Raw genomic sequence first — 9270 nt, 5'->3', positions numbered from 1 at the left:
CTGTTCACTACACACTTGCGTTCACCTAAAAGCGTCACAGGCACAGCCTCAGCAATGAAGTGGGGCGTCTTTGTAGTGAAGGGTCTCCTTCAAGCACTTCCCCAGACCTCTTGGGATTACCGTCTTTCAGGAATCTCCCTTATCCTATAGTTCACGAAGAGCACCTACTCTCGGTACTCACCGTGGAGAGCGGGTGGCAGGCCAAAGGCCGGGGCTAGGTAGTCTGCGTCTTCCTTTGAGGAAGCCTCAGCTTCACCGGAAGGCCTTTCCCGGCCAACGCACCAGAAATGTTACCCCTGAAAATGGGTTCTTTATCTCCGGCGAAGAACACAGACCAAGATGCAAAGACCAGCTGTCTATTATGCCAGTTTATTAAAATACACAGCCAGGGCCCAACCTCTTAAAGGCAGAGATGGACCCTGAACAATAGGAGCATAAACATTATATAGGTTTTGAGATACAGCGTTGGGGATATAGGGGTCTTGACCTGATTGGTTCCTTGAACCCCTGACTTAGGATTCTCCTGATTATTGGCCAAAGAAGTTCCAGAGGTTATTCTAATTGGTCGGACTACGATGTCCATGTTATGCCCTCGTGTCCAGTTGACCTAGGATTGAGATGTTCTCTTGAGGAGTCAAGATGTCTGCAAGGAATGCATCTGAATTACTTTTATCTCCCTTCCCCATGTTGATGTTACTTTCTTTGTATATGTAAAATAACCCAAGTTGCTAGATTTGTGGTGTTTTGTCTTCTTCTCATCGCACATTAGGGTCAACTATCTAGGGTATTTGTCTTCATAAATGTCCTTGATGACTCTGCCTGTTTGAGTCAGATGGTCCCTTTGTTGTTCTTTTGGGGAGGGAGATAGCTGAGGATATGGCCTTATATTACTCTTATATTGTTTCCTCTTGTAGTCTGGCTTATCTCACAAGTGAAGCATGTTGTAGCTTTTGAAGTGTAAACTATTGGTTCCCCCTTCTCCTTCTACTCTGTTCTTTCTCTGGCCAATCTTCAGGATATGCATTTCAAGAATAAAATGTTACATTTCTGTTGCAATGATCAGAAGTAAAGTATTACATTGCTTACAAGGTACATGCATATTGCTTCAAAGTTAGCACTACAAAAAGTTAGCATTACATACATATTAGTAAAAGGCAATACAGAGGATTCTGGGATGTACATGATGTGCAGGAATACATTTAGGTATATTTGTTGTGGCCTTTATAAACTAAGTGCACATTGTGTTAGCCTCTGAGCATGTTAAATATATTATGTCTGTCGGTCTACTAACAACAGAATGAGGTGACAGAACAGTATCATCATTCTACATCATCTGAGCGTATGGTTTACAGGTGGAGGAAAGGCCATATGGGCACACAGCGTCATCCTTCAATAGAGGGGAGGATCCAAGGAGCTCAGGAGGAAATAGGTGACAGGCTGCTTCTGCACTCTAAAGTGATTGGTTGCCACATCCTAACAGTATGGGTGTGTGGATGATCTTCGATGACAAATAACTTGCCCATGCCTAATGCTGGCCTATGCAGGGGAGAAGTGTTCGATACCTTCTAGTTTGCTCCAGTGATCTGGAGCAACAGGTTGTTTGATGCCTCACAATGAATTTATGCCTAAAACACCAGCTAAGGGTCTGTTTAAGATTTATTACCATTAACCAGGTGTTGCTCAGTAGACAGGTCATCAGGGAAACCATTCCTTGAAATTACATAGTCTAAAAAATCAACATACATAATTTGAAAAACACTATATAGTTTGAAAATCCGATTTCAGCTTTAAAGCAATTCTTGCTTGCCTTCTCAAACATGTTTCACAGAGTGAATTTTGAATACACGCAAGATAAGCATACCTGCAGCATTATTTAAAGGGCTAAGTAAAAAAAACATTTACACAAACCCTGTAACACTGTTTATGCACTTCACCTCTGGGGCTCAATTGACGAAAATGAGAAAGCCCAAGTTCAAGCTGTGTGTATCGCTGTTGGGTAGCGATGGTTTTACGAGCCCTTCTGTTTATGTTAACTGGACTCGAGTGATTTTTCACACATGTTCAAAAAAGGATATGACTTCAACGTACCTGCTTTGCCGTTCGTCCACAATACCAAAAATAGTCTCCCCATTTCAGCCAGCAAACTGGATGATATATTCCATGTGCCATTTGCTTTGTCAGGCAATGAAAACAAGAGTTTAATTTTCCATCATAATGCTTGCTAAAGCTGTTCTGTTTCAGAAGCTTTGGTTCTTTCCACTTCTAACTCTAGATTTTATCTTATGTCTACCGATCACATTGCTCAGACACATTGTCTTAAAAGATGGCCACCAGAAACAACTCAGCTATTGATGTTATCATTTTTGCTAACCCCTTTCAACCCTTCTCATAAGTTTTGGCACAGTGTTCTAATCTGCAAAGATTCTTTCTGTCACTACATATTTGTCTTTTTTACCTACCAAGGCAAACAAAAGGGCTTAAAGGAAAGCTAGTAAGCTTTCTAAAGTAGGTGTATGGCTATATTTTAAAGACCAAGCACAATTCCATGTCGAGTTAAGGAACATGCTTTAAAAAGTCTTTTCTAGATTAAGATTTAAATATCAATGCACTCATTTTCAAAGCCGAATATAGGTTTCTGTTCTTTATGGTTTTCATCTTAAATGTGCAGCACGTATGATGTCAGCATGAACCACGATTATTATAGGAAAGGAGCAGTTGCACTGTATTGCTGCCAAGATTAGAGCACAATCCTATATATCTATTCAGAAGCAAATCTCTGAGTTTGAGACATATTCTGAAATAAGTGTGTTCAGGGTTGTAGCCTTGGAATCAACCTTGTTGCAAGTATTTTGAATGTCTTACCCTACAAGTTGATCTGCAGGTTCATGGTGATTTGCTAACTATCAATATTGTAGATTCAGAATCTGCTTTTAAGAGAATCTGGCTGGGAGAACCTGCCTACCAGTTTCCAGAGGATGCTTAATACTTCTGTGAACCTTCTGATGGGAGGCAGAAGTTCAAGAAAGGGAGACCAGAGCATCAGCACATAAACAGACCAATAATAGCCTAAGAAAGTTCTGCATGGTTTTTTTTTTTTTGCTTTATTTTATTATTTACTTTTTAGTATTTTAAACAGTAAGCCATCTTTAGTACAGTGGCATAGTGGGAAAATATAAATACAGTGAATAAAAATGCTAAAATGCAATATTCAAATATTATTTCCATTTCCTGTATTAAAATAGCGTCATGTTCCATTTGCAAATAAAATATTGAAATTCACCACAGTGGATCAACCACATAGAAGATGTAAGATAAACTTTTTTTCCCCCAGAAACAACCTGCAACTGTTCAATTTTTATTTTTATGAAACATCTTTTGTCGCCATTCTACAAATGATGCTATCCAGCAATGTACCTATTTTTTCTTCTTGTGGAGTAAGCTTGTACATCTGCACAAAAAAACAAAATGAAAATTTTGACAACAGAGTTCTGGCAGTTTTTCCTTAAATCTTGTGTAGAGGCATTAATGTATTTTACAAGTATCTTAAAATTTATTTTTTTAACCATTTCAAAACATCCCTCATAGATTAAGAAAGATTCAAAGGACACAGGATGATTAATCAAATGCATCTGTATGGTTTAAATCCTAGGCATCCTTATCTGGGAATGAATTCCACTGAGGCTTTACCTCTAATAAATTCATATTCAAAGTAGTTAAAAACCAAGCAAGATGCGCTTTCTCTTTTTATACCCATATTATCCCCTGCACAAGCTTGTACAAACCTTTTGAACTTTTTGTAGGTCTGTTAGTTTTGGGAGATCTGCTAGAGAGATTTGCTGGCCTTCAACCTGACTTATTAGATCTTCCAGATTCACAGTTTTCTCTTGGTCTTCAATCAGAACAATGAGAACTGCAGTGTCACTGTCTGATATGCCAAACCTTCTGAAAGCATCTGATATCTGACAGAAAGGAAAAATATAGAAATTTATCAGTCACATCTTAGCATTCTGGAAAAATATACTGAAAATATTTTACCAATTCTACAGTAATCATTTTGCTTTTAAAGAGAAAAACAACTGGTTTACGAGTGAGAACAAGCCATTCAAAAACACTGAACAATACAGTGGTGCCTCACTTAACGATGTTAATTGGTTAAAAAAAACATTGCTATGGGAAAACATCGCTAAGCGAAACACCATTTCCCATAGGAAGGCATCGAAAACCAGATAATCCGTTCCAATGGGAACGGATTACCGTCCTTAAGCGAAAATCGCCATAGGAAACATCGCTAAGAGAAATGCGGTTCCCCCATTGGAATGCATTGAAGCCTATTCAATGCATTTCAATGGTTTTGACAGGTCCGTTTTCGCTATTTTTAAAGTGTCTTAAAATGTTCAAAAACTGTTTAAAATGCTTGGAATCATTAGTGTACCTTGTAAACTTAATTTGGCTTTGTTCTGACTCTTCATTAATTTTTGGTGAATTTCCCCCCCCCATTGAAATGCATTGAACTGTAGGTTTGACAGCTGTCAAACCTACAGCTGTCAAACCTATTCAATGCATTCCAATGGGGGGGAAAATAGGCTTCTGAGCCGCCTTGGATTCCCTCATTGGGAGAATGGCAGAATATATGATCATCATCATCATAGGCATCCTTCAGTCTCGAGAGACTATGGTAACGTGCTCTGTATGTAGGACTTCAACGCTGTATGTGAAGTTGGTGTCCTCTCCAGAGCACGAAGCCTGGGTAAAATAATATAGAGGATAGGCTGTTACCCAAGCAGTAAATCCCCCCCTCTCCACATCATTGAAATACTCCAATGGAAAGGCAAGAGCCAATACAACTGGTACAAAATAAGTAAATAAATATATCAGCTGCACACACTTTCTTGTTCTGTCTCACATCTGTATACATACAAAGGGAAGATGAATTAATGTTCAGTGGGGTATATAGAGAGCAAGCATGCACCTGTACCATCTAACATAGCTTTATGGTTCAACAAGCCACATGAAACTAAGAGGCAGATATCTTACATTGTTGGCTGGTGACAGGTTGAATATTATTTCTGCATTAACGGTTCTGGTCTTCATTTTACCAATCTTGTAGAGATGAACTGCTTTATTTGTTGCCACAAGTATCTGAAATGGATCAACAATCTGACAGAGAAAATAGGAAAAAGTTTGATGTCCAAATACCAGGTCTCAAAATAGTATCAATACTTCCTGAAGTCCAATAAGAACAGCTAAGACCCAGCTGGAATAAACAAGAAGCTTCATTCTCTCTCTCTCTCTCTCTCTCTCTCTCTCTCTCTCTCTCTCTGTGTGTGAGCTTCTTGTTTATTTCAGCTGGGTCTTAGCTGTTCTTATTGGACTTCGGGAAGTATTGATACTATTTTGAGGTACACACAATAACACAGGTACATACAATAACTATTACTATATAATATCTCATCTCTGGGACCGAGACCTAAAGTCAGGGAAGTCGATATTTTAATACTATAATTTAATAGAAATTTAATATTCACCCTGGGAAAACTGTATTTTTCTCTCATACCCTGATGGTTGTAATTTGGTTGCCAAAAGAAATGGCTCTCACTACTTTGTAAAAGGCCAGCAAATATATTTTTGCTAAGCAGGATGAACGAAGAACCTCACTGAGATTACAGTGTTGTAGGAAAACATTTTACAAATGCAGAGATTTCAGAATTTTCTCCCAAAATTCCCTTTTCAGTCTACAGTGTACCTTCTATTTTTGAACACTTCTTAAGAAAGTGTCCAAAGTGAAAGTGATCCTACAGTGAATTAAAAATTTTACACAAACAAAACACTGAGCTCAGTGTGCGTCCATATAAACACACATCTACAAACCGAAAGCACCCAAGAAGTTAAGAAATGAACCCACACACAAAGAAATTTCTTGATACAGAAGCTATGGTGCCAATTTTACCTCTTCCCCTCTTACATGTTTTTGTCTTTCCCATCAAGCATGTCCATATTTTTGTGCTTCTGACATTGGTTAGTCCCAACAAGAAGGAAACACACTGGAATGAAATGTACGTGTCTGCACTAACACACATCCCACAGAACTGAATAGGATGAAAATGGAGTTTAGCCCAGAAACCCACGGGTGAGGTTATGTAACACCTCAGGTACTACAGACTCTGTGCTAGCTGGCTAAGTGAACACACACATGCACACTGCTTACAGAATTTGCTCACCATTGCAGGATTAATTAATGCTCCATCAATAGTACCATCCATTGCTTTTTTTCTTAGAATGGCAGCATTCTTCACATCTTTAAATAGGATAAGGGTAACAAGACAGTCAGGAAATAGTTCCAATCGATGCCTCAAACACTGCATCTTGTAACAAAACAGTAGGCTTCTTTGGATCAGCCACACCTGGAACATTTATACAAACATATAAATCATTGATGGGTACTGTTGATACCTTATTTTTGCTACCCGGAGGGTAGTTTTATTTAATAAAACATGAAAGTACAGTACATTCGATGGAGATGTTTTGAAAGGGTCAAGTTTGCACTGGATTAGTATTAACCATGAAGCATGGCCTCATTAATCCACATTGACCACAGAAAAAACTGAAGTATTTTGAGTCATTTATGCCCCAGACCTGTTCTGGTTTAAGCAGAGGATTCTTGTAAACGAGTGACATTCTCTAACAAGAACACAACATGAAAATACAAGCATGTAACAACTTTGGGAATCTCTCTCACTGAGGCCAGAAACTGCAATTCTTGTAGTTATACTGAACTTTCGCCTTCAAAAACAAAAATGTAAAGTAACCTCTCCCTTTTATAGTTCTGCAAGAAAAGACAAATATATGAGAAATATTGAATAAACTTGTAAAAATAAATGGCACTGCAACGTTGCAATCCATAGATTTTGGTGTGGCTTAGCAGAGTCAGTATCTGTGATTGCCACTTAGCTCCTTACATCTGCCAGATGAGGTGAAGGCATGGTGGAGTACTGTCTCATATCAAATACACTGAGCTTCCAAAGAGGGAACATGAGTACCATTTATTTGTTGAAGGCCAAACCTGGCTGCAAAGCCAGAGGCTGAGAGTTCAATTCCCCATTGTGCCTCCTTGACAGGAGCTGGACTTGATGATCCTTAGGATCCCTTCCAGCTCTGCAGATTTAAGATTTAAATCTAACATTTAGTTTTAAAAGTAACAGCTCTCTGCAAAGGGTGTTCCCTTGTCTATATAGGTCCTGAGACTTTTAAGACTTTGGGTTTTTTAAAAAGCAAATTAAGTTTTTCCTTGCACTGAAGTATCAAGCAAAATTTATTTCATTGTTGACTGCTGTAAAAAGCAAAGAAGCAAGGTCAGTAGAAATTGGCAATTGCACCAACAACAGTTAGTCGAAAAATAATTGCCTCCTGTTCACAAGATTACCCCCCTGGGGAAACTGCCTTCTCTTGCTAAATAGACATACTGTATATTGATAATACAGGTACACACAATAACTAGGCACTGGAACTCTCTAGCTCCACCACCCATCAATGACTGGCCTGTATCTAGTAATCTTGAATATATGAGTTTTACAAATGTCGGCACGCCTGAAATAAGACAGGATGGAAAGCAATACTGGGGGAAAGCATTTTACTGCACGTGGTTTATAGAGAACAAGCCCACGCAAATGCAACTCCAGGTGTACCAACATGAATCTGTGCACTGTGTAGTACTAATAAACAACACAGCACTATTATTGACAATATAAATAAAAGTAAGCTGTGGCTATGCACAGACTACCAAGCGTTGACCACCACGACAGGTAATGTTTAAAAATACATTTGAGAGAGAGAGAACACATGATGCCCCCATTGTGTTCTGTATCCACATCAGAAAGGTTCATACTTACTACTGGGCTCACTGAAATCAATGAGCCTCAAAAGGTATGGGATGAGTTTTCTGAGGAACGGGATGTTATTAGAAGGGATTCTCACAATTTTTTATGAGAACAGAAGCCACGGGGGAAAAGAAAGGAAACCCGAGGCCCAGGGACGCTGCTTTCTCTCTCGTTACTGGCAGGCTTCCCCTTTCGAAAGCCCCACCGAGTTTGGGTCCGGTTGAACTCGGCTCTACCCGCCTCCAGGAAATAAAATGCCGACCGGCTCCAACTCACCAGCCAGGCCAGACCGCTCTTGCCGCCGAGCCGACAGCGCCTCCCGAGGGCCGCGGCGCCGACTCGCCGGGTTGGCTTCGTCGGCTGAGCGGCGCCGCCCGGGAGTGCTGCTCTCTCTCTCTCTCTGCTCCCGCTGCTGGAATGGAGCGCTCCGAGGCCTACTACTTCTCGGCGGCCTTCAGCTGCGCCTTCCTCGTTTCCTGCCTGCTTTTTTCGGCGGTGAACCGTCAGCAACGCTCGCCGTACATGGACGAGGCCTTCCACGTCCCTCAAGCGCAGGCCTATTGCGAAGGCCGCTTCAAGCAGGTAGGCGCGGCGGCTCCCTGGCCCCTTCAGTGTGGCTCGGAGGAGATCCACGGCCAGACGCTCTCCGTCTCGCCCAGGACCTCCGGCCCAACCGAAACTGCTTCTGCAGACGCCCTGTGCTGCACGTAGCCCTCCCTATACATGCGGAAAGATTTGTAACCACTATTTTTCGGAGTTTAAGGAGCCATTGTAGACCTAAAGCTTGTCTTTCACTTCCTTTTTTTTAAAGGGCGAGTTCATTATAATGGCCTATGCAGAACCCTGAACCTGTTGGCACATATCTTCCTTACCAAGAATTGTGTGTGTGTGTCTGTGTAAGCCTAGGGTGTGCAACACGCAGGCACGCACACACACACAAATATATGTATTTTAGAAGAGTTGCACATCCTAGGGTAATAAGCCTTTACTACTATACATTCAGACTCAAACTTTCGTTTCTTAACCAGGATTTAACTGTTCAAGGAGGAGAAAATGGCCTTATCTGGATGATAGTGTTGCAATGTCCTTTATATTTGTGAATTTGTATTATATTGAGCTGTAACAACAACTGTGTGAGATAGATCCTAATTTATGCCCAGTTACAGTGAGATGTGTTTTTTTATTATTATTATTATTATTATTATTATTATTATTATTATTATTATTATTATTATTATTATTATTATTATTATTATTATTATTAATTAATTTCTTTGGGAGATGGTTGGGGCTCAGATCTGCCCCCAAATGGTATCCTTTGATATGGAAACCTCACTTTTTAGCTTCAAATTAATTTTAAATATAATGTGCTCTGCACCTTTTTAGCAAGTTTCTG

General features: G+C 40.0%; 2 protein-coding genes across 6 annotated transcripts in view; one reads left to right on the top strand and one right to left on the bottom strand.

The window, feature by feature from the left end:
• Positions 1-3085: 3085 nt before the first annotated feature.
• TPRKB (TP53RK binding protein) lies at positions 3086-7993 on the bottom strand. 2 transcript variants are annotated; one of them, XM_078394387.1, is made up of 5 exons: positions 7899-7993; positions 6219-6401; positions 5035-5157; positions 3783-3959; positions 3086-3448 (listed from the first exon to the last, which is right to left on the bottom strand). In XM_078394387.1, exons 2-5 carry the CDS (start codon positions 6360-6362, stop codon positions 3362-3364), a joined length of 531 nt encoding a protein of 176 aa, XP_078250513.1. In that variant the 5' UTR covers positions 6363-6401; positions 7899-7993; the 3' UTR covers positions 3086-3361. The 2 variants fall into 2 exon arrangements, with proteins under 2 accessions (XP_078250513.1, XP_078250514.1); XM_078394388.1 differs by having other exon boundaries at positions 5035-5139.
• Positions 7980-9270, top strand: part of ALG10 (ALG10 alpha-1,2-glucosyltransferase) — a 79824-nt gene continuing 78533 nt past the window's right edge. For all 4 annotated transcript variants that reach the window (XM_078394386.1, XM_073000627.2, XM_078394385.1 and 1 more), the window contains exon 1: positions 7980-8456. In XM_078394386.1, the coding sequence (XP_078250512.1) occupies positions 7980-8456 (477 nt within the window). The remainder of the gene's footprint in view (positions 8457-9270) is intronic.

Source organism: Pogona vitticeps, chromosome 5 (assembly GCF_051106095.1).
Source record: "Pogona vitticeps strain Pit_001003342236 chromosome 5, PviZW2.1, whole genome shotgun sequence".
Classification (NCBI taxonomy): Eukaryota; Metazoa; Chordata; class Lepidosauria; order Squamata; family Agamidae; genus Pogona; species Pogona vitticeps.
This window is presented reverse-complemented; position numbering and strand designations above follow the sequence as displayed.

Bases quoted from the DNA above. Each gene is read 5' to 3' on its own strand.
- TPRKB (XM_078394387.1), bottom strand. From the start codon at position 6,362: ATGCAGTGTTTGAGGCATCGATTGGAACTATTTCCTGACTGTCTTGTT. The intron at 3,960-5,034 runs GTAAGATATCTG...CCTTTCTGTCAG, and splicing joins ACCTGTCACCAGCCAACAAT to ATATCAGATGCTTTCAGAAG. The intron at 3,449-3,782 runs GTTTGTACAAGC...TTTTTTGTGCAG, and splicing joins ACCTACAAAAAGTTCAAAAG to ATGTACAAGCTTACTCCACA.